General features: G+C 39.2%; 1 protein-coding gene across 20 annotated transcripts in view; it reads right to left on the minus strand.

Moving 5' to 3' along the window:
* The window catches only part of LOC124871059 (dedicator of cytokinesis protein 9-like), a 125,740-nt gene that overhangs the window by 21,568 nt on the left and 79,145 nt on the right, over window positions 1-25,027 (minus strand). For 10 of the 20 annotated variants that reach the window (XM_047370006.1, XM_047370011.1, XM_047370010.1 and 7 more), the window contains exons 8-35: window positions 21,145-21,319; window positions 20,012-20,064; window positions 18,297-18,371; window positions 18,066-18,206; window positions 15,966-16,178; window positions 15,765-15,887; window positions 15,373-15,455; window positions 13,995-14,117; window positions 13,701-13,780; window positions 13,400-13,587; window positions 13,148-13,213; window positions 12,972-13,064; window positions 12,767-12,890; window positions 10,709-10,827; window positions 10,461-10,547; window positions 10,235-10,324; window positions 8,420-8,535; window positions 8,163-8,232; window positions 7,950-8,075; window positions 7,782-7,853; window positions 6,840-6,986; window positions 6,643-6,726; window positions 6,426-6,537; window positions 4,814-4,846; window positions 4,063-4,241; window positions 3,850-3,966; window positions 2,417-2,528; window positions 1,455-1,588 (exon numbers count right to left, since the gene is read on the minus strand). In XM_047370006.1, the coding sequence (XP_047225962.1) occupies window positions 1,455-1,588; window positions 2,417-2,528; window positions 3,850-3,966; window positions 4,063-4,241; window positions 4,814-4,846; window positions 6,426-6,537; window positions 6,643-6,726; window positions 6,840-6,986; window positions 7,782-7,853; window positions 7,950-8,075; window positions 8,163-8,232; window positions 8,420-8,535; window positions 10,235-10,324; window positions 10,461-10,547; window positions 10,709-10,827; window positions 12,767-12,890; window positions 12,972-13,064; window positions 13,148-13,213; window positions 13,400-13,587; window positions 13,701-13,780; window positions 13,995-14,117; window positions 15,373-15,455; window positions 15,765-15,887; window positions 15,966-16,178; window positions 18,066-18,206; window positions 18,297-18,371; window positions 20,012-20,064; window positions 21,145-21,319 (3,135 nt within the window). The remainder of the gene's footprint in view (window positions 1-1,454; window positions 1,589-2,416; window positions 2,529-3,849; window positions 3,967-4,062; window positions 4,242-4,813; window positions 4,847-6,425; window positions 6,538-6,642; window positions 6,727-6,839; window positions 6,987-7,781; window positions 7,854-7,949; window positions 8,076-8,162; window positions 8,233-8,419; window positions 8,536-10,234; window positions 10,325-10,460; window positions 10,548-10,708; window positions 10,828-12,766; window positions 12,891-12,971; window positions 13,065-13,147; window positions 13,214-13,399; window positions 13,588-13,700; window positions 13,781-13,994; window positions 14,118-15,372; window positions 15,456-15,764; window positions 15,888-15,965; window positions 16,179-18,065; window positions 18,207-18,296; window positions 18,372-20,011; window positions 20,065-21,144; window positions 21,320-25,027) is intronic. The other 10 variants (XM_047370021.1, XM_047370018.1, XM_047370016.1 and 7 more) reach the window with 1 other exon arrangement.

Genomic DNA, 25,027 nt, shown 5'->3' on the forward strand with positions numbered 1-25,027 from the left:
AGAGAAAACAGAACCATAGCCGTTAAGAACCGCTGTACCACAGACATGGTTGGGAAAAATGCCACACATGTCCCTCTGCCAGTATTCAGTCTAGACTATAAAACTGGAGGTGGGTGACTTCATGGACAACATCATGCAACTGGAGCAGTCTTTTTTAAAAAGAGTGTTTTGAGGTTACATAACTTTTAGATTAAGGTTGATTTCCCTAAAAGGTTAATTAAGCTTTATTTTGTTTATTTAGCCTGGTTTTGGTCAGTGTTTTGGGATCCAGTATGCCTTTAATGTAGCGAAACATGTTCTTATGTGATGTCTCAAATTAAATAAAACACACACATACAGACAGATGACAGCACAGAAAATAAAAGTGCAGTCCATTTTGTGTAATAAGCTTCTTCTCACAATTAGCTTGAGGCGACAGTAAGAAAGCCTTTTGCATGCATGCTTATCAGCATCTGAAAAAGAGGGTTCATACACATATTTCATTGCAAATTTTCTTACATTGCCACACTTTCTGGAATAGTCTTGTGATTTTCTGTACAGTACTCAGGTCCGATTGCAGTGTCTTGTAAAAGTATTCCTACCCACTAAACCTTCACCCAAGTCTTTTGTTGCCTCTAAACAGGTTTCCTTCCAGGATTGCCCAGTTTTCAGCTCAGTCAATCTTTCCAGGAACCCTGACCAGCTTCCTTTTCCTTTTCAAAATCTATATTTAAGATATTGAGTTTAAATAAAGTTGATCAATATCTTATATTTGGACTTGGACTTGTTCCATATAAAAAGAACTTTATACCTTTAATCTGTTTGTGGAGATTCAAACATATCAAGTTTAAAGTTGTCCATTCAGAAAATTTGAAAAATCTCCATGCTCATGTTTCCCCTCACACGTGTCCCATTATGGAAAATGCAAACTTCAGACTCTTACAGACCTTTCAAGGATGTGTAGGAAACCTGGGAAAATGAGCAATGAAACAAACATTGTGATGTTCCACCACAAGAACAAACAGGAAATCACGAAAATCCTCAGGCAAACAAACTGAAGCTATGGCTTAAGGGAAGTAGGACATTCGGGACACATGCTAACATTCCCAGATGGGACACTCCTTGGAGATGTGAAGGGATTTATACTTGAAGTGATCTGATAGACTGCAGGTAGATTTCTGGGACACAAGGGACGGTGAGCAGGGCGAGGTCCAAGGTAGCATGTTTGGTGTGAACAGAACACACAGTGTCTCCTTTCTCCACAAAGGGAAGCAGGACACTGGCAGAATGTCTCCGTACAAACTTCTCCATCTCCTGTGGCTGGCCGAACGGTAATGGCAGGATGTTGAGGGTATAGTTAACAAAGACTTTCTCTGTCAGTTTTGTAAACACCTGGAGAATCTGTGAAGCTGCAGTGAAGCAGAACAATGAAATGAATGCTGCATGCTGCAGAAAGATAACATCAGGTAGAATACCTTGTCAAGAGAATTGGCTTTGTCATGGTTCCTCTCAGGCAGACTGTTTGCTGAATCTGTGCTGATAAGGGAGCCCCGAGAATCGGTATGGCGGACAGAGTTCACATTAGGGGTGGACGTTGCATGAGGGGAAGCTGAAGAAAAAAAATCAAAAACAAAGATTTGCTTTTCTCAGGAAATATTAAAGAAAGTTCTTACACATTTTATTTTCAGATGTCCACAAAGCTTTTTTTCCCCTGGGGTATTAATAACATTCCTGACATTTGCTGCATACAGAATTATTACCCTTTAACATCTTTAATAGCCATTAGTTCTCATGTTTAGATCCCAAAAACCTTGAAAACTCACAATTCTGAAACCGGCTCCTGGGTTTGGTATGGAGCCGTTTCAGTTTTTTTTTTTGGCTTCTGGTTTATAACATGTTGCTGTTATTTCACCATCTATAACACTAAGGCTAAAAATATCGTAAATGCAGATTCTTCAACACAGTTTGTAAACATTGGTTCCTTTATTACATTTGAAAAATAAAAAAAATGCAGTTTTAGTGTATTGTTTTTATCTAAAATAGACCCACATAAAGAACACTCCAGTTTAACCTGAATTTTACATTGTCTAGAGTCCAAAAAAGGAGTAAAAAAGCTCAGTTTGAATTTTTTTAAATGCTGTGTATTCAGTCATTATTGATAGGTACAATGTTGACTCCTTGTACAATATGACTAAACCAAAGCATATAGATCAATAAAAAAGAAATCACTGCATTTATTTACCGTTATGACGCTTTTATCCTTTAGAAAATAAAAGAAAGACAATTATCAATAAAATCAAATGTTTTTCCTTACTGAATCAACTTTATTCCACACTTATTCAGACCCGCAAACAATAAAAGCAAACTCCAGACTGGGTAGGAACCCTGATTAAAATAAACTTTGTTTTTTTAACATCAGCCATCATTTCCAACTCACTGGTGCCTGAGATGGCTCCAAAAACATCTTTGTGCAAACTGGTGTCCAGAAATGTGCTGGACCTAGGAGGTGTCATCAAGGCGTTGGTCAGGAGGGAATCTTCTCGTCCATTCTGAGGAACAATTAAACACAAAAAAAAAAAAAAATCTTTAAAATTTCTGAGTACCTTTATTTTAAACCCAGAGATTATAATGATGTCTTCAAATTAGGACTGTTTCAACTATTTTATGGAGTAGGTATAGCTAGGCAGCCAAAGCTTTAGGAAATAAAAAACATCTAGAGAACCATTTAACCCATTCAGATGCTCATCTTTTCCTCTGATACCCTCAATCATGACATTCTTTTATCTATAGGGATAGACGTTTTTTTTAATCAAGCAGTTTTAAGGCAAAATGTCTGTGTTGGTTGGGTACAATGTTCCTAATTTGTTAGGCAAAGGTCCCACAAGGCTCTATTCTTGGACCAGTTTTGTTCACGCTTTACATTATTAATTTACGAGATTTACCAGATGTTTAACAGTGGCTTGTAAAAATGTCTGCAGATGACAAAGTTATTTTAGCAAATGCAAAAAAGTAATTTTCCTAGATGTCTGAAACTGTCTCAGGGGGACTGTTTTGGAGAAAAACATCTTAGCCCCAGTCCTCTGTAGTCCAGTCCTGGTACTTCCTGCAGAACATCAGTCTGTCCTAGATGTTGTTATTGGAGATAAGTGGCTTTTTTTGCTGCCTTTCCACACACCAGGCCAGTATTCAGAAGCCCCTGCGTCACTCTGGATACAGGAACACACACTCACTTGCTGCCATTGCTGAGCAAGCCCTGCACTGGTGGTAATCCAATCACTTACTTTACAGGAGGATTTTATAAGAAGCTTTTTTGTATGCAATTATACTAGCAGCAATATTGTTGTCTGTGAAGCCCTTTTGCTGCAAAGTGGTGATGTCATGCTGATTTATTGGATGCAACTAAGGTTTACGTAAATGATTATGATTTTAAGCGAAAAATAAGTATTTGTAATTAATAAATTTTCATGAACTTTGCAAATAATTCGTTTTCATGTGATCACTCATCACTGCAACCTTCAATCAATGCAAATTGCACCATAAAACCAAATCAGCTTCAAACCTTTTGGCCATGACTGTATATTTGAAGTTGCAGTCTGATTGACTTGTCTTTCTCCTTGGCTGTATAATTTAGTGAAATTTTTAAGTCAGCTCACAGACAGAACAGATAGAGCAAGTGTGAAGACTAAAAGACAACTTGTAATTCAAGAAGTGATCAGGTAAATCTATGCAGCATCTTAATCTCAGACAGATTACATCCTTAAGGGAGATGTTTATGAAGCAGAGCTGTGTTATAATTTAATGTTTGTCTTAGTTGTGTTGTGATTGGATGAATGTCAGTACTTAAAAGAAGCCACTAGGTGGCTGTCTTACATTGTTGGAGTGGTTGATGGGGAACGAGGAGACTTCCTTCACATTAAGCCTGTTGACGTTCTCCAGAAGCAGACCAAACAAGGGAAAGTACAAGGTGGCCAATCTAGCCTGCTGGCTCTAAAAATAAAGCAAAAAAAAAAAAAACCCACTATCGTCATGCAGACAAGTGAAAATGTTGGAGTGAGATAAGTGGTGCTGAACCATACAGCTTACCTTGGAGGAATAGCGGTCATCAAATGTGTGTTTAATCATGAGGCTCTTCAGGACCTGGATGGCTATCTGCCGAATCTCCCTGAACTCCTGCAGAGCAGCACTGACCTCCCTGAGCAGAAGCCCAACCAGGAAGTGGTTCCTACAGAAGTCCTCCGTCAGAGAATAATCCATCTGCAGATCTGTGGGGCAGGAAGAGGTTGATGAGGGCTTTGTTACAGACTTGGACAAGCAGGAAACTAAGCTTACAGAAGGACATGAAGCCACAATCAATCCCAGACAGCGAAAGTGAACATCGGATTCAATGTAAATTCGATCAGAACCTTGAAACTAGGGAGCATCCTGGAAGACAGCTGATTATCATTAAACAGAAGCAGACAGAAGGAAGAGCTTAGATGTTCAGCTTTGACTAATTCCCCCTGCGTTTTGCATCAACAGTTTGGAAAGACAGGATTCAAAGTCAGGATCAAACATCACCAGCTGTCAATATATGAACTAAAACAACACCGTAAATGAGAGAAGCAATTTGAAATCAAACGCACAAGTATCTCTGCTGACTCTTTTTCTGCCCTAACATTTTTAAAACATTCATTTTAATCATGCCAGTTTTGAAAAAACCTCAGAAATTTCAACAGTTGCAGAGCATATTTGGCGTTGAATCTCATAGATAACCCTGACTTCTTCAGTGATGAATTATCACATTTAAATCTGCTTTATTTTGAGACAACATGCAGGGAGGACTCCAATTACCTACCTACTGGAGTACCATGAGACTCCACTGTATCATCTGAAGACAATACACATAATTGAAGCAAACAAAAAAGAAACACAGAGCATCCTGTAAGAAATGCTGATGATGTATTTGAAAGGTTTAGTTTATTTACAGAACAAATATTTTTATACACCTGTCAGTATTATTTTATACCCCTTGAACATTTTCACCTTTTGTTATTTAATAACCAGAAACTTCAATGTATTATATTAGTGTTTCATGAGACAATCCAACACAAAGTGAAACATAACTGAAGTCTTTTGTGGTTTGTCTCTTTTGTACATTTACAGATTGAAAATTTTGTCCGGTCTTCTTTGTAAAATAGCTCTATCTCAATCAGATTGGATGAAGAGCATATGTACACATTAAGTTTTAAGTCATGAGACGCCCAGACTTCCCTCTTCCCAGAAACCTCCTCGAGCTCCTCTAGAGGGAGCCGAAGGCATTTCCAGGCCAGCCAAGTGATATAGTCCCTCCAGCGTGTCCTTGGGGAGGCGTCCAGGAGGCATCCGATACAGATGCCCGAGCCACCTCAACTAACTCCGTTCTATGTGGAGGAGCAGCGGCTCTACTCCGAGCTCCTCCTGAATGGCCGAGCTTCTCACACTATCTTTAAGGGAGAGCCTGGCCACCCTGCGGAGGAAGCTTAATTCAGCCACTAGGTGTATCCGAGATCTCGTTCTTTGTCCAACCTGAAGAGGGCAAACCACCCGTTTCTGGTCAATTCATGGCCTCGGACTAGGAGGAGCGTATTCTGATCCCAGCTGCTTCACACACGGCTGTGAACCGCCCCAGTGCATGCTGCAGGTCTTGGCTAAAGAGGGCCAGCAGGACCATATCATCTGCAAAAATGAGAGACGAAATCCACTGGTCCCCAAACCAGACCCCCTCTGGCCCTTGGCTGCGCCTAGAAATCCTGTCTATGAAAGTTTTGATCAGGACCGGTGACAACAGGATGGTTAAGTCATGGCACAGATTCTCAATTGGATTTAGGTCTATACTTTGACTGGGCCATTCAAAACATGAACATGGTTTGATCTAAACCAATTTCTTGTAGCTCTGGTTGTATGCTTAGGATTGTTGTCCTGCTTGAAGGTGAACAACTGCTCCAGTCTTTTTATCCTCTAACAGGATTTCTTCCAGAATTGCCCTGTATTTAGCTCCATCCCTCTTACCATCTAAGCTGACGTGCTTCCAAATGTCTGCTGATGGAAAACATCCCCACAGCATGATGCTGCCACAACCATGTCTCACTGAGGGCGTAATTTGTAAGTAGTGATGTGGAGTGTTAGTTTCCACAACACTAGAAACCCAAAAATCTAATTAGTGACTTATGAGACCAGAGCACATTCTTTCACATCTTCCTGCTGTGCTCCTACATGGTTTATGAAAACTGCAAACAGGAAATTGCATTGTTTTCTTTCAACAATGGTTTCCTTCTCGCGATTATTCTCTCTTTTGTGTTGGTAACATAAAATCCAAACAGTGTACATTGAGGCTTATGGTTGTAATGTGGCAAAATGTGAAAAAGTTGCAGTGGTGTGAAAACATTTAGACACTGTACCTGGAAGTTGAAAGAAGCTCTAGTTCTCACCTTGAAACCTTAGTATCCTCCCTTTTCCAAATGGCATCGGCAGGTTTAAGGGAACATAGTGTTCATGATTGCACACAACGCGCAAGAACTCAAACTTGAACTCAAACAGCGTCTGCATCAGGAAAGCAACATCGAACAGAAAATGGCTGTTAATGCCATACAACTAAACAGAGCGCTGATAGATCTCAGGCTGCAGTTAATTAGTGTAAAAAAGCACCTTAGGGTCTCCAGGCATGAAGCAGTTGATGTAGTTGTTGATCTGCTTAAACACAAAGCCTCGGTCCATCAGGTTGAAACAGCGCTGCAGAACGAACCAGAAAGAATATCTGTAATTATTCTGACGCACAGAAGACACAGTGATCAAGAAGCTGCGCCAGAGGACGTAATAGAGGATATTTATGATCCTAAGTGGACCTTTATGAAGACAGCAAGGCTGTGGTTGGCATTGCGAGCAGCATCCAGGTTGTCTTTGTACTTCTGAGTGATGTGAGGCGTCATCATGTTTACCAAAGTTTCCACAGTGTGATGGAAAGATGCTGAGAAACGCTGGTTCCTGGACAGCTGAAGAGCACAACACAAACACTTGTACAAACCATCTCATACAACATACAGTTTTACCATAAAACATTAATATCTCCCCTGTCTCCCTTGGCATATATATGTGTGATTAATGTGATCACTTAAGAATATGAGTTACTAAATCAGTCATTGAATCATATTGAATATGACTGTATAGACACACAACAATAGCAATGATGTCATTGTAGTAATGTGAACTAAATTTGAAGTACAAAAAAATGAAACTATATTTTTGTTTGCTTTCTCTTTGAAACTAAAAGTTTATATTGTGTCTGTTGCCATCAAAATAAAACAAAACCACACATGTAGGTTAGGAAAGTAAGTATAGTCAGCTTTAATTATTTTCTCATAACGAATAACATTTTTAATGGTAAAACAGACAAAGCAGATTTATTTTCTTGTAATTGAGATGACTATATTTTACAGGCAGGTTTAGTGGCATTTATTATATTACCAAATTAAATAGGAATGTTGTTATTTTTGGATTTTAAACATATTCTACCAATTAAACTTCACAGTATCATGACAACTATGATCTGATGACGTCTTCCTCACATCCTGCAGATGAATCGGAGGTTCTATTGTTCCTTCACTACTACAGCTGCCTGCATGGTTTCTGTCACCACAGCTAATGTGTACACGTTGTGCCTCTTCTGAAAGTAAACTATGGCAGTGTAATACTTTAGCTGTAGTGCTGCAAAGGTATAAAATGTAGCATAATGCAAACCTTGACTATAACAAAAGAAACATCAGCAGAGACGTCTGAGTTAAACTCACCCTCACTTTGCAGCTTTCAATCAAGTACTGAGCCATGGACTTGACTAAGGCTTCAAAGAAATACCATGAATACTGCAGGACAGACAAACATCAGTCAGAAAATCAAAGAATATTGAAAACTTTGTAACTCTTCTTACTTTACAAAGGGGCTATGAGTGGGCAATCTACCTTGAGCAGCTTGTTACTTGTCAGGAAGTCAGTGGAAGGCTTCAGGATTACAGTCATGGCTTTTGCCAACTCCTCATGTACTGTTCGGGTTGTTGAGGATGTGTATGGCTCAGTCCTAAATACAAACTGGATCAGACACATTCACAGACAAATGGTCAGTCCTGCAGCACACAAATAAAATACAGTTTCATTAAGTCAGCTCATGGATTTTACCTTCACATAAGAGCGAAGGTAATGTTCCAGGCCTTCCTCGTGGCACTGCGCTACAATGTGAATCATGACTCTAACAGACAAAAAGGCAAAAGAGGAGCAAGAGTGATGATGTGCTCTTCAATAATAGATTGTATAAGGATCACAGTAAAATCTCCTTTCTGTTAGGTAAGATTGCATGCCCTGTAATATTACTGACGGGATTATCAGCAATCAATAAGATTTACTGAATTTAAATCAAACATTTGAGAAACTCTTGCCTTGTAACATTTACTGCTACGTCCTCCTGTGTGGCACTGGTCAGGACTCTAATCAGCTGATTCAGGATAGTTGGCAAGAACTTGATCATCACATGACTCTCCATGGCATGCAGACTCTGTGGGTAAAAGGCAAAGGAGGGGAGTCATAGCTTCTACACAGGAAAACTACTAAATAAATACTTAAAAGATGAATGGGAAAGATATTCTGAGCAGAGAAGCACTGGAAAACCAGCTGGCGGAGTTTATCAATGACAACCAAGGACATGGGTAAAAACTGTGTTCATAACACTCACCGTTGCTCCAGAGCCTAGAAATAAAAAGTTAAATATTGCCGCATTTGTCTCTGCCTTCAGGAAGCTAACACAAGCTTGCCAAGTCATTTGGAGAGCTGCCACCAACCAGCTAACCTGCTGTTTAGGCCTCTGGCTATTGTTCATGTTCATGGCTGAGTTTACAATAAAACTGAAGGTGTGCACTGCACCAGATGCTGTTTTCTGTGTCAGTGTTCAGCAGGGGAGCTGTAAGCTGATGTTTCCATGAACTGATGGAAATAGCAAAGACCAAGATGCAACCCAGCGGAAGACGTAATTACAAGTTATTCAGTGGGCAAAATTACAAAGGTAAACAAATTCTGTTTAAACAGCAAAATCGTTTTGTTTTGCAGATATAACTGTATTAAAACCTAATTACCATTCATCATTTCTGCATCTAGGGAGAGGAAAGATATTCAGGTACCAGGTTTGTGCAAATCTGTCACTCAAATAATTTCAGCTATGCATTGCCAGGTTTCTTCAAGACCAAGCGTGAACTGTATTACTTAAATTAGAAGTTGCACTAAATATAAGCATCTGCTAAGTGACAAGATTTATTGCAACAGTTGTGTTGGACTCAGTGTTTTTGGTTTACTGGCAGAGTCCACCAGATATCTGTTTGAAATGTCGTTTTTTAAATCCTCTGAGATGCCATGCACCATAACAAGGTTCCTAAAAAGTCTGGAAGAGAAACCAGCCCAGAGATGTTACACAAATTAATTCTTTGTTCAAGCCAGAAACACCTGCAGTGTTTATTGCTGAAAAACCCGATCTTGGCCTCATCTGACTATAGCACATAGTAATAAAACTATAGCAAGATGTTTTGTGCTATCCTTTCTCAACCTTAAAACACCTATGTGGCCTTTAGGGACACGGGGAAATTGCAGCTGCACCAGTAACTACCACAAACTGTGCAAAAGACTGTGAGCTAGGGATGGGCACCATGGACTTAGAATGTCATCATGATAATTTGTGGCATTAACTACAAATGCGATTAAGTATTTAAAAATTATTACAATAATCATAAACTTTTTTTAAATAAATCCGTCAGTGCATAGAGTCAGTGCTGCTGTAAAAATAAAACACACCCCTTATCGAATATTCTACTTTCCCCACACTAGTTACATAATGTGTTGCTCCTGCAAGCCAAACGGTACACAATAATTGCATCAAACTATGTACTGATGTTATTTGAGCATCTTTACTGATGTTAAAAATTTACCAATCCCAATCATGCTGTGAAACTGTGTGGCTTGCAGACATCATTAATTTGAGTTCATCGTTGTCACAATAAATCAGAATCCTTTTCACGATAGCTTTTTTTTCCCCATAATAACAATAAATGATAATTGTACATCCCATACTGTGGGCAGGGTTGTGAAAAGAACTGCATTACTCCTGAGCAGGAAATGGCTTTGTATTACTCAGGAGCCAAAAATACAGGTTCGCTTTCACATCTTGTATCAAATTCGGTGATAAAATGTTAATTCTGGACAGCCAGTACCTTCAGGTATTTGACCAGTTGCCCTCCAGATCCTTGTGCTGCTGATGCAATACTCTGACAGTGATGAAAGAAATTGTGCAAATGTTGATCCTGAAATGCACAAAATATATAAAAGCACAGTGAATAATTCTAAATAACTGTGTTGCTGTAAAGGAAAACAATAGACAGTTGATATAAAGTTGACAAATGACTAGTTTTAGTTCTTGAAGGTTGTCTTTTAACAAACCTGAGTGTACACAGTGGACACTAGGTGTGTGGACACTTTAAATAAGGGCTTTCCTCCATCAACCCATTTGACCTCAGGACTCAAATGCTGTAAAGGTAAGAGAAAAGACAATTCGTGTTTTATTAGTGTCAATGTAGACACAACGACACAAAGTTAATGTAAACAATGAAGAACTTTAGGAACATGAAAAATAACACAGGTAACACAGGTACAAGTAGCATTGTTAAAGACCATGAGGATTGCTCTACCTTGCTGGCGCCCTCCTGACAGCTGAGGTATCCAGCAGGAAGGTTAGCAGCCACAGGGACGTGATTTTCATTCATGACCACCCGGCCATCCTTCAATAAGGGGAGCCAGGCGTAACCCACTGAGAGCAGATATAGAGAATAACATGAGTCCCACAGAGGTTGCCAGTAACAACAGCGACACAGACAGGCTTAAAGACTGAATCCCGTTTCACCCCTTCCCACCAATCTGTAGGCCTGAGCTTTATGAGTAGAGCCAAGGGTCATGTGATCTGGCTTTTTCTTCCTTTAAATTATTTTTACTAACACCACAAATTATGCATGGTATTATTTAGATGTATGCAAATACAGTGCCTTTCAAAAAGTATTCATACTATTTGTACCTTTCCACATTTGGTCAAACTTCATAGTCTTATATTGGGATTTTATGTGAAAGACCAACATTAAGTGTTGCAACTGTCCACTGTTGCTACATGCTCATCCAGGAGGAGTGAATGTTGCTGTCATCTACTCGATGCAATCTACTGGGTTTCCTTAGACAGAAAACCTTTCAACCAATTCCAATGATAAACAGAACTTGACAGCAGTGTTTGATAACAAGGAATGTGTGTGATTGACTTGGAATATGTCTGTATGATTGATTGAATGCTTTGTCAAGTGCCTCTAGACAACCTTTGTTGTGAATTCTGAATTGGCTCTATATAAATAAACTGAGTTAAACTGAAAGTAATGCATAACTGTGAAGTCCACCTGCGTGTCATTTAGTCTATATACTTTTGTGTGTAATTTAATCTCAGTATGAATCCAGGTCATTGCAGCTAAAGTCCTCAGAGGTTTGTTAGAGAACATTAGTGAACAAGCAGCATCAAGAAGACCAAGGGACAAAGCAGACAGTTCAGGGATTGAAGTTGTGAAGAAGTTTAAAGCAGAGTTAGGTTATAAAATAATATCTCAAAGCTTTGATCATCTCACTAAGCATTCTTAAAATCGATCATCTGAAAGTGGAAAGGGTGCTATCATCATTTACAAGGGAAGCCATCAAGAGGCCCATGGGAGGATCTGCAGAGATCCACAGCTCAGGTATTAGTGGTGCACTTCACACATTTAGGCTCTATGGAAGAGTGGGAAGAAGAAAGCTAATGATGACAGATCAACACAAGCCAGGTAGGGAATAGAGCAAATATGTAGAACAAAGTAAATTGGTCACATGAGACCAAAATTTAACTTTCTGGCCAGCATGGAAGACACTAGATGTGGCAGAAAATACTGCATATGATTTAAACACACCATCTCCATGGTGAAACATGGTGGTGGCAGTATCATGCAGGGCTGCAAATCCTTCCAGTTTGCAGGTTCTCCCTGAGCATAAACAGGATTTCTTCGAATATTCTGGGTCAACGTGTTAGGTTCATTGGTCACTCTGAATTGTTTTTTTTAGATGGAAATGTGTGTGTGCTATACCCTGTGATAGACTGGAGACCTGAATGTGATCTATTTTGCAAAGAAGAATGTGTAAATATTTCCGCCATGGGATGTGCAAATCTGGTAGAGATACCCCTCAAAATACTTAAAGCTTGAGGGAAAAGGCAGTTTTAGAAAGTTGCCTCAGGGGAACTTGAAATGCACATAGCACTTTTCAGAGTTTTATTTCAAAACCACAAATAATTTTTATTCTTTATTATTATTAGCTATGCAATACTTTGTGTTAATCCATCACATAAAACCACAAAAAAAATACATCAAAGTCTGTGTCTGTAATGTGACAAAATGTGAAAAATGTCAAGGGGTATGCATACTTTTGCAGGCCACTGTAGTACGCTGCGTATAATAGTCTTTAAGCATAAAAATTATGTTTGCCAACATCTGTACCAGGGTTGGTAAACTTTAAATGATATTGATGAGCATGATGATGCTGTGACTAATTACAAAGAGGAGAAAAGGCAACAATAGATAAAGTATTTGCCTCCAGAAGGAGTGTCTTAAAGGTGTAGGCACTGGGGGTAATACTATAAAACGGGATTTAGCTTTTGCATGTACAAGTTAGGGATCTGAGGTTTTTACCTTGAGTTTCAACCACGTCTCTCTTCTTGGTGCTGGCCTTGCTGTTGCTGTCACAGCTCACGTGGTAGAAGGTAAACAGCAGATGATGTTTCTCATGGAGCTGCGTCGGCAACTCAATCTTAAACTAATCCAAAAGAAGCAAAACTGTTAATGTCATTATATGGGTTTAACGATAAATTACATGGGCTGTCATGAGCTATATTACTTCATCGTAGAACTCAGGGTTGTGCTGGTGATGTAATACTGAGGTAAAGGCATTTTTGGTAAACAAGGATCCTCCAGGTCGCCCGTAGATGCACTGAAAAAGGAAGAAATTTGTGTTTTGTGAATTGCAAAAACAGTCCTCCGGAGATTCACTTGCCACCTCTACTGCGTATTTACCTTAAGTGAAACAGCTTCTTCATCGTCTGAGTCCCTGAACTCAATGCAGACAGCTATGTTTCTAGCCTGAGGACAGACACAGTGAGCAACACTGAGAGAGAAAAGCAGTGCAACTGGATCCAAAAGAAAACATCTGAAGAAAAAAAGCTGGTGCGTAAACTGGATGGAATACTAACTAGAACCTTTATTTTTCAGCTCAGCTTCCTAGAACTGCATAAATAAACCCACAAAGCAAGACTGTGATGGTGCTACCTTTGCAAATGACTTCTGGCCATCATATTTCAAGTGCTTTGGGTAGATGTAGAGGTGATTGTTGTAGATGGTGAAAGGCTGGGAACATTTGGCAATGCACGGCACAAACTCCTCTACTTCGAAAAAGATGCTGTTCCCTCCGTTGCCGTTAAACTGCTTCACGGGAATGTAGGATGAGGTAACGCAATCTATATGCAGAAGCAGGAGCAAGGAGACCATATAAATAGCCCGCAGACAATGAGACCAGTTATGTTCTGAGGAAAGCAGCTTTCATCTCTTCTGTTAAACTCAAAGGGCTTACTCATTAAGTCGGGGGCAACACTGTCGATGGTAACGTCAAGGTTTCCAAGGATTACAGGCTGCTTTCCCATCTTCTCTGGTCTGACAAAAGGAAAATAAGATCAAGTTGAGGATTTGCTAGACAAAATAAGAAGCAGACAGGTCAACTAGAAAGGGTGCATGAGTATGTTACCAGAGGTGAGATTTTCCTAAGACAGAGTAACATTTTTGCAAGGGCAGACATTTTCCATCCAGCCCATCTGCACTATTACTTAGAGCTTCTAATAAAGAGCATGCTCAGGGAAACTTAACTCACTTTCTGAAATCCGCCAGCAGTTTGAGCATGTCCTCATTGGACAGTTTGTTGCTGTCCTGTCTGTACAGAGCTGAGAAGCGGGCACTTTTGTCAAGTGTCCCTGATGCATCTTTGAACAAGGGTCTGAGGAGTAAAAAAAACAACACAAAGTCAGAAAATACTGCTCTTGTCCTGCAAACACTGCATTCCATATTTCGTTTTAATATGAGCATGTACGTGGATTATTAGGATTCAATGGAAAAAAAAAGCCATCCTTCTATGATGTTTTTATGCTTTGTGTGTGATTTTAGGCATGCCATAATGTCCAAAAAGACCAACAAACAAATTAAATAGATAGGAGAAAAAATCCAATTCTTCTCGTGGTTAGAAGAAATTTCAAATTTCGTAAGAAAACTTAAAGAATCTGTGAAAACTGACATAGCAAAGAGTACGAAACCCATTTCTAATGACCAAAGAGCGTATTAAATAGTAAATGGTGTGCACTTTATAGCGCTTTATCAAGACTCCAGAGACCCCAAAGCGTTTACACTACAATCAGTCATCCACTCATTCATTCACACATTCACACACTGACAGTGGTGAGCTACAATGTAGCCACAGCTGCCCTGGGGCAGACTGACAGAAGTGAGGCTGCCATACACAGGCGCCACCGAGCGCTCTGAGCACCATCAGCTACAACGACTGAGACAGAGAGAGCCGGGGTTTAAACCAGCAACCCACTGGTTAAAGGACGAACCTCTTCCACTGTTGCCCCCAGTTATAGTAAAGTCAGTATTGTTACTGGTGGCGCTTTAGGTCACAGATGTATATCAAAGACTAATACACAGGAAAAAATAAATAAATAAATAAAAAAATCCTGCAGCAATGTCAGTTCTGCTTCCCGACCAGAATTTATAGATTTAGTTATTTCAGGTTAATCAGATTTGCTTTTTAATACTCAAAAAAAGCTAATAATACTCAAAAAAAGCTAATCTGACATGTTGAAACTGAACCAAAAGGTGTTTCAACAAAGTATTAGTTTAAAGGCGAGCACACTTACACGGTCAGGTTATAGCAGCTTTTGTAGTTTCAGCTTTTTTCTCTGTAACAGATGTTTGTTTTGCAGTTGAATTTGTTCAGGATAGTTGCCCCACTGTTGTGTATCATAGTCATCTTGACAGGGGTGTGCTCACTTTTTAAATCCATTTTATAGAAAGAAACGCTATAGAAAATTTTGTTTTCTATATTTTAAACTGTAAAATTCCTGAAGGATTGTCCTGTTATGGATACTTTTGGTGAACACGTGCTGTGATCTTGGAGCAAAAACATTAACTGAAAACTGTTGACATCTGATAAGAATCAGAAATGAGAATTATGTTTATTAAAGAGAATAAAGTACCTTGCTGCCCAGGCAAAGGGCATCCTGTACTGACCCAATCGACTACATGCCAGCTTGGCATTTTTCAGGACCTTCTGTGCCATCTAGTGGAAAACAGAAACACTTGACTAAGATGGTAAACACATGCGGACTGGACACTGTTGTACCGAAAGTGCTGAGATAGTACTTGGAGTGCTGTCACCCAAGGAAAGGAAAAGTAAAAACGAATCCCAAAAAATGAGTTTTCTGAATCAAAACTACTGTACCTGCCTGCCAGGCTTCCTTGCAGGTTCAAATCTGAACAGTTAATATCAGCGCTGACAAACAGGAATGATTATGCATGTTTAAAGATGGATCTGCCGAGTTTAGGGGGAGACAGGATGCCTTATGGGAGACAGGGGATGACCTGTTACCTTGGTGGAGTCTGAACTCTTCATGTATGGCTCGGCACAGTGGTTAATTCCCCCCTGAAGCACCTTTTCGATGCGAGCCACCAGGAAGATATCTGGATGAGGGCACGTCACTGAAAACACTCCCTGTAAGCACAATCTGAAATGTCAGATATAAATAGGTCATTGCAGTTTTAGCTGCCATACTTTTACTTCCTCTCTCACCTGTTTGGGATACAGCAAAGCTGCTTCTGGCACACCATGGATAAACCGTTGGCCCTCAGATCGGTCTTCACCTCCTCCGTTCACATACTGACTGGTTTTACTGGGAACCATGCCCCTGACAGACTGGTGGTTTAAATCAACCTGAAAGTCAGAGGAGATTTTTCTGCCGTTTTGGATGTCGAACAGCGACAGGGTGACATAGAAAGGCTCCACCTGCAAACAGAGACAGTTTGATGTGATGACAATGTTTACTGAGATCTCAGTGTCCTGTAAACATCATAAACCATTTTTGACCATTTTGAGAAGCTCAAAACCTTTGGTGTCGAATTCCCAATTTAAAAAGAAATCTCTGTTATTTCTTAACAAAGTCTTGACCACTCAGGGCCATTTTACCCCTGTAAACCTTCTCAAATCTCTCTTCTGCCCTTGGAAAAAAATGAAGACCTTAGGAAAAATAATTAATAAGAAAAATTTAAAAACAAAACAAAACTAAATAATAATACATTTTTAAAGTACATTGGAAATTGAAAACAAAGTAAAACAAGCACCTTAGTTTTTACATTGTATTGGCAAAAACAATCACTTTACTTAATACTTTTTATCTTCTAAATATCAACAGTCCTCATTCAAATAACATTCAGTCCTGCTAGTCATCACCTATTATCATAGCTTGCCAAAAAATCCCATGAATTGTCAAGAATAGTAAAGAATTTAAATTTAAATGTACCTATTTCTTAGATTCATTTCACATATTGTTAACCGACTCCTAACCTTCGTACAGCATTCTTAATAGATTCTTAGAATTTGTCCTGAATTCTTAACAACATTTGTGCAATTTAGGCCGAACCTCGTGATTAATCTTTATCTGTGTCATAACTTGCAGCCTTGCAGCATCACAACCTGGACCAGCAAATTTGCTTAATTCCAAGAATCCTCACAAATTTTACAACTTCGCAATTCTTGGCGACTCGTATTATTCGTAGTCTATGTGGAATAGTAGCATTATTTAACATGAGTAGAGATGATCACCGTTGTTGTAGGCACCATCAATTGAAAATAAGGACTTTTACACTACTACATAAATACTGTTAAGTCTGCATAAGAGTAATCAAGGGTTATTTTCAAATTTGATGAGTAGGGTTTAACGGAGTTGCTATCAGCAGTCAGTATCTTGTCTGTATTAGAGAAATGTAATGGCATTAGTTTGAGGTAAAGTGATTTCACAGAAGAGTCCAGTAAATGAGTAGCTAGAGTGGGACCATAGATAAATCACACCAGTTCATGCATATTGGGTTTTATAAACCTTTAAACCCCTCAGTTATTCTTTAGATGATTATTTACACTTAACACAGTATTGCTCCCTGGTCTGAAACAATTGTGTTATATAAAAAACAAAACTGTATTAGTGTTTTTGTGCGTTAATGTTGCCTTACTTGGCAGAGTGGTTTATAAATACTGGTGCCATAAACTTCCAGGAATAGTTAATCCTGGAGTTGTTTTCAGATTACAAAGAGGCCCGACTCTAACTAGCTCTTTTATGAACTCTACAGTGAAAGCAAATCTCTGCTCATCTAAACTGAGGTTGTAAATACAGCTATCTACAGCGGGTAAGACACTAACAACTCAACTGAACATCATAGTTTAAAAGAAATAATAACCAACTTTTATTCAGTTTTTTGTACTCAAACGTAATAGTGATGCAGTAAGCTTACTCAGTCTGGTGCTACTGTATCTGACACAAAAACGATTTTCACTGAGCCATAGCTTCAAACCAGGTTCTAACAATGAACATACGTTTTGGTTATTCCTTTAAATGTTTGTTGGAAGATCTTAACACACATCAGGTTTCCCCTCCTATGTGTGTGTGGGGGAGAAAATGTCAAAAACTAATGGATAGTTGTCTCCAGGAGGGACAGCATTAGACTTCATTATAAAGATTGCTCACCATTCCTGAGACAACTGCCTGGTTGCTATCTCAACAACAGTCCGAGTACTAAGACCCCATCCGGCTGCCCAGACAAACCATCTTATTTGCCTCTGGGCAGCTAGTGATACGTTTGTAGCTTAGAGGCTGTTTTGTAGGTAAAAATTATTTCTTACGTTTGTCGTTGGCCCCTCCTCGTTCTCTGCCACGCAGCTTTGCAGGTTAAATGAGAGGTCGTTGCAGTTTACCAGAAGGCGCTTGCCAAACTTCTCCTCGAACTGTTTAACATCTGGTTCTATTCCTGAGAAGTCCAGTTTCTGCAGACAGCACGTAGGAAGGTTTGATCTTTCATCTTGAAAATATAATTTGACGGGAGTGAACATCATAATGGGGTCATGCTGAATTACCTGTGTGTCTGGGTCCACTGTGAACAGCTTCAGTCTGGTCTCATTCCTCATTCTTGACTCTATATCTCTTGTGCTCTATAGGGGAACAAAACACCAACTAAACCAAAACAAAAACTGAACAATTTCACACTCTGATTTGTTGCCATTTGCCTTTGGCTTCATATTTAACAGAAGACATGAGGCTCAGTGGTGAGACTGAGGTGGTGCCAGTTTCCATTTCAGGAGCAAATTGTCACCAATCAACCTCTTTTGACCCATAAGTTTCCACTTCCTAAAACATATGTATTTTCTATTATGTAGCACTAAGTGAAATAACAGCATCAGTTTTTCCTTTAAGTGTCTGGATGTCTTTAGTTGGTCAGTAAATTATTGTATATCCATTGACGCTTTTATACGAAAGAATCTTGTGCACCGCTTTGGTACCAATTTGGCTTTTTGTTTTGAAAACCTCCTGGTTTGAAACAGTTCACAATGCAATGCCCTTTATCAAGCTTTCCAGGACCTTCCAGGAGGAGAAACAGACCCGTCACACATCAGGTGTTTTCACATGCAATTATTCTTTGTTTTACTCCAGACCCACATGGAGTGTTTGTTGCAGAAATGCCCAAATAAAAAAAAAAACAATACATACTCCGGCAGACGAGATAAAGTTATTTTTTTCACCCAAGGCTGCAACAACAGGCACAAAGTTCATTTTATACCTACAAGAACTCAAGTGCAGGACCCTTAGGAAGTCCTCATAGGTCCCTCCTACTGCAGCACACAACCTTCATATTTCTCAAACAGGAAGAAAGTTCTGCCCAAAATATGTGTCAAGAACACAACTGCAAAAACTCCCAAACCAGGGCTTCAATAACAGCACCATGCCAGCTTGTTCTTGACATATAATCTGGGATGAACTTTTTTTCCTTGTGTCTGAAAACTATTATATACAAATGCTGCAGCAGGTGGGACCCATGAGGAATTCCCAGTGGTTCTGCACTTAGATTATTGTGAAGTATTAAATGTCCCGGTCAGAACTAACTTCGTTCTGATTCTTGTGACCTCAAGTAAAATAATAAATTTCTCTGTTCTTGCTGGTCCATTTTCCCTTGGTGATGGTAGGACAGACAAAGCTTTTAGCTGTTTGGCTTTTAAATAGCATCAACCCTACCATACACTGCGTGGTGGCAACATAAACATGAATCCTCATCCAGCCTGTTGCTAAAAGAAATGAGCCTTTGTGTCATACATTTATACACCAGAGAAACAGTAAGTTAGAAATAATAAAATACAAGCTAAGAGAACCTCTGATAAACTTTAAACAGTATAACAGAAATAAAAACAGTTTCAGTCACATTTATTTTCAAAGAAAAGAGCGACCAGTTTTTCTTTTTCAGTTTGTTTTAAAATCTTTTAAAGTAGTACTTTTTCCCCTCTTAAATTAAAGATGAATTTTTCTACATTTTTCAGATTAAGATTAGGCTACTGCAGTAAAATACGAATGTACTTTAAGCCTCTTTAGACATCTTCATGAGAGTTTCCAATAAATGTGGAAGGTGCCCTAGGCCTGTCTTTAATGTCAGATCCGATCTATATATAAATCCCTGCTGAAATCAGACATGTAATCTTTAAATACAAATTGAAAACACACGTTTGTGGCAAAAGAGTTCCACCGCCTTTGCTTTTTCAAAAGGTACCAGACGTGTTGAGCTGAATACACAAGTAGGACCTACCTGAAAGCTATCCAGGCTGCCAGAAGAACTGTCTGACTTTCCAAGATCATCATCTATAAGAAAATACAAATCACAATGGATTTAAAAAAAAGAGAAAACTCAGATGACAAAGTAAATCCCCTATAATCATTTCCTGACATGTTAAGGTTTAGTAAACAGTAACTCAAATGTGGCCGGCATCAGTTGGGATTGAAAAGGAGACACTGGAGGTCTTGCGAGAATATTTCAAGAAAACTCCCAGATATTTTCAACCTCGAAATCCTCTCACCCCACTCCCCTTTCTCTGATGCACAGGATAATTAATAAAAGCTGAAGAGTTAAAAAGATTAGTGAAGCATTTTACAGGGAGGCAGTCGCTTTCTCTCTCCTACAAGGCTAAGCCTCCTAAGAGACAGGAGGTGAGCATTAAAAGCCTGGGTGGTCTGGTATTACATCTCCAACAACATTATACATTACAAAGGCCAGTAGGAAGCAGAGGAGAAGAGTGCCAGGAGCTGTGGAAGCTGCTTGTAACAAATCATTATCATTCAGCAACTGAAAGAAATCTAATAATGGTAGTAGTTGGACAACATAATTAGCTTTGTTACGTAAAAACAAAGGAGCAACAAACCAGGAACTAAAGCTGCATAACAATTATCTTTCAGGGTCACATTTGGTTATGGAACACTATACTCATCAGTTTAGGAGAATAAAGAACACATATACTAACGTGGGCAAAACCTCAACCAAGGTTGGCAAATTTCGATTGGGGTTTAGTGAGAGATTTTGATATATATTTAATAATATAGGTCTACAGCAATATTTTTGTTCTGAACACAGCAGTACAGTCAATGCCTGGTGTGGACTTCAATGGTGCTGATACCATTTCTTACAGCAAAAAAAAAACAATTCAAAAACAAGAAGATGTTAATGTATTTAACCTTTTCTTAGAAACTGACTGATTTAGAATTCATTCACTTACTAAAACAGACTCACTACAGTAAAACACATTCTTCACATACTCCTGACCACTGTGTTATCATAAAAACTAGTTTTCATTGTCTAAACAATGAATGTTTTCATGTTAAATATTTGCTCTTGTCAAGAATTTGGACACAAAATAACAGCCCATGTCATATCAAAAACACACAAACCATCATGAATGTCTCCATTCTTCTTCTCCTGCATGGCAATCTCAAAGCTGCTGTGGAGGATCTTGTTGAGCATGTTGATCCAGTCCTCCATCTCTGCTTCGCTTTCTGCAGCCAGCAGGTAGGTGCTCTTATCCTGCATCTTAAGTTCGAAAGCAAACCTTCGAACTTTGTTGTTCTGCAAAGACAACGCAATGAAAACATGAAAAAGGTTCTCCTAATATTGTGGGGTAGGTGGAATGTTTTATTACCAGCTCCAATCCAAACATTAAACTACTACCTAGTCAGCAAAAGGTGGATGTTTATTTTTATGATTTAACTGCAACCCCCATCCTCACTGTTCTCTTTTTGCTGTTTAAGCTAACAAATACATAAATCTAACAAATACATAAATCTACTAAATATGCGAACAGTTTACTGGACTAACAATTTCTCTACATAAATGAACAAGAGGTGACTCTTGTTTTGAAGAAATATAGGCAGCAATTGAAATACACTTGAGCTGAACAACCAGAGTGCAGCAGAGACCTTGTAGAGCTGGAAAAAACAAAGTACACCTGCAGCCAAAATGTGACCTCAATCAGCCACAAAGAGTGATGTCACCGGCCCATTTTGGGCTGTTAATGTTCTCAGTTTCAGTCCATTCAGAACCAATTGGTGCCAAAACAGCTGCAGTCTGTTTGTGACACAATGGCTCTGCAGAGGCCTGATATTTATTATGGATTTAAATAAACTACATGAGTATTTAAGGGACTGGGGAAATCTGTCTCGTTAAAGTTAGCAGCATGCTATTTGTCATTCTTTGGCATTTTATTTTGCTTGCCTGGAAAGTAAAAACAGAATGGGAGTGGTTGGGAGGAACAGTCAATTTCAGGTCGAATAAATAATGAGGAGGTGTTTAGGACAAAAATAAAACTAGGATAATATTAGATGTAATCATAGCCATCACTATAGGTTGACAGACGTATCTCAAACAGCCACACAAATCATTCAGTCAGTGCTTCAAAGAAAAAGTAGAAAAGAGAAAATTAAATGCTCTGACAGATTGCATTGTGGAACTATTTATATTTCAGAGCTCATGGTTGGACCCTCCCAAAGTGCAGGAGCTGCATGAAACTCAGCATGAAGTCATCTCACATGCCATTCCAGCTGCAACATAAACATCTACAGGTCTACTCATGGAGCAAGATATTGGGAATTGTCTGTGGGGTGCTGCTTAATGAAGTGTGATTTTGTAGTTTTCTGTCTGCCTAAGCCAATTTATCAATTATGGTACAGAAAATAGGGAAATGCCTCAAAATGTGTTCTGTTAAAGCATCCAATAAACAATTACAATTTTTAAATTCCTAATTTTATTTAAGAATGACTTTTGTATAAAGTTTTAGTGTTAAAGTTATAGCTTGGTGTATCTTGGATGGAACTGGACGTCTTACAGAAAATAAAATAATCACTAGGACAGAGGACAGCAAATCAAAGACAAAAAAAATGTTAAATAAAATACCTCAAGCACTCATATATCAAAAGCCATTTTAGCTCTTTTAGGTAGCCCTTGCTAGCCCAATACAATGTTTAAATGGAAAGATGTTGGGCATCCTCTTCATCATGCTGACATGATTCTGTCTATTATTTTTTATGCTTTTAAGTCTTGTCACACCTCTGTCATCCCTATGTCCAACCACACAATCAGCTTACACCTACCTAATGTTGACCATTACTGTTTTGTCACTACCGCCCTTGGTGGTTTTGAGGTATGACAGTGGTAGGTTGATTTCAACCCCCATGGTTCTTATAGAACTAACCCCTGGAAGGTAAAAAGATGTTTCAGGTCCAGCTTTAAGCGCTTTATGAAAGGGGATAAGGATTACACCTTAATGGAAGGAACTCTACTTTAAGGTAGCTGCCCAAATGTTTCTTGTCATTCATGTTGCCATATCTTAAAACATATTTTAAATGGTTGTAAATGTAAACAAATGAAGGGTGTTAAAATATATTACCGCATCAGGATGTAGTAAGTTAGTTTTTCCAGGATGTCATATTCTTGTCCTTTTGTTTCCATTTTTCGTACTGGATGATCGATTGACCATTCTTGGGCTGAAAGTTCAATGCTCTATACATAGCCTTAGTAAACACTCAAGTGGTCAAAAAGTATTAGATGAACAAATCAGAAGTCAGGGCCTGTGTTAACCACTTCAAGCACCGAAGTCTTCATCAGCGCAGACAGAGCGCCTGCATAGCACACAATGAGATTAAGTAATGTAATCGGGTAAATGCTGCAACGCTAATGTGGCACTTATGAGTTCGTAGAATGTTTGCGATTTATATGTGACGCTTCTGGAATGCTCAATTGTTAACAAGTATAAGGGTGTATTCACACCAGGAAAGTCCTTTGGTCCGCTTGTTTGGTCCGGACCAAAAAGGAACTTAATTTTTTTCATTTGGTACAGTTTGTTTTCACATTGTACTTTTTGCAAGTGAACTATTACTTGTAAACAAAGCTACGAGGGTGACGATCATTGTTCCCATTGGACAGAAATGACGGGGGCGGGACCTAGCACAGACACAGAAATTTAGGAAAACAGCTGTAGACGTGCTGCGTGCAGCACCTCTGTTCTGCATATTTGTGCCGTTATTGCAGCTGCAATATTATTGTGAGGGTGAAGAGCAGCTCATTCAACACAGACTTTGAGACGGTACATTTATAATTTTGGAACCCCGTCGGAGAATGCGTGCTGAATGCCGACGTTCTCTACGTGCCTTGTCCCACTACAAGCCAGTAGCGTTGCTAAGCAACACACAGCTTATCAGGTATGATTACCTTACAACACACACCTTTGCTACCGGCTACAGTGGGTTTTTATGTCCAAAGAGACTTACGCTTTTTGTAGTTGGTTCAGATTGGGGCCGATTTGTATTCAGACCATAAGCGAACCGCACCAGAGTCCGTTTGGAAGCGGACTGAGACCACCTCAAAAAGTGGGTCTCGGTCCGGTTGTTTGGTCCGGACCAGGGTTCACTTGAGTGTATTCACACCTGCACAAAAGGTCCGGACCAAGGGGCGAAACGAACTCTGGTCCATTTAAAGCGGACCAAAAGTGGCAAGTGTGAATACACCCTGAATTACATGCTACAATATCACGTATGTTAAAAATCAAAGCTGTGTGGTATGTGCTATTGTGAGGATTCAAATAATTTCAATAATCAGTGTTGGAAACCAACTCTAAAATAGAAGTATGAGCTTAAAGCAAAATCTGTGAAAGGGGTGGTCATCATTGTGAACTGACATCTTTGAAAAAGTCAGTGAATAACTGTGATTCAGGTATTGGCGAGAAGGAAATCTCATAAAAATGTGATGCCAGGATTGCCCATGACAGTATATCAAGTATAATTTGCTCTGAAACTAGAACTTTTGTCTATGCATAACTTGGAGGTATGCAGACTTTCCTCATTGGGGAGCCCTATCCACCAGTGCATACCAATCTCCATGTGCAAGGGGTCATCTCAGGTGCTTTGAGATCCTTTTCCTTGCAGCCAGGGGTTTGTCAGGATGCCATGAGCAAAGTGGCCACCTTAGTGAAGGGTTATAATAAATTAAGCTACTTGAAGCATCAACAGCCCATTGTGGGTGTGATTATGTTACAGCTATATTGCCATATAGTTATATTATAGTGTGGTTCCTACTGCTTCAGTTTATCGAAGCTCTTCCACACAGCACCCAATTTCAAAAACTTGAAGCTTTAAGTATAATCACAAGAGTCCTGCTTCCACTTCCGATTGTATCCTAATCATCCAGCTGACCTCCTAACAGGTAAAATCAGATTCTTTCCATCAATTGTGATCATAGACATATGATAATGGACACATCGAGTGTTTTTCTTCCAACAATCGG

Source organism: Girardinichthys multiradiatus, chromosome 7, assembly GCF_021462225.1.
Source record: "Girardinichthys multiradiatus isolate DD_20200921_A chromosome 7, DD_fGirMul_XY1, whole genome shotgun sequence".
Classification (NCBI taxonomy): Eukaryota; Metazoa; Chordata; class Actinopteri; order Cyprinodontiformes; family Goodeidae; genus Girardinichthys; species Girardinichthys multiradiatus.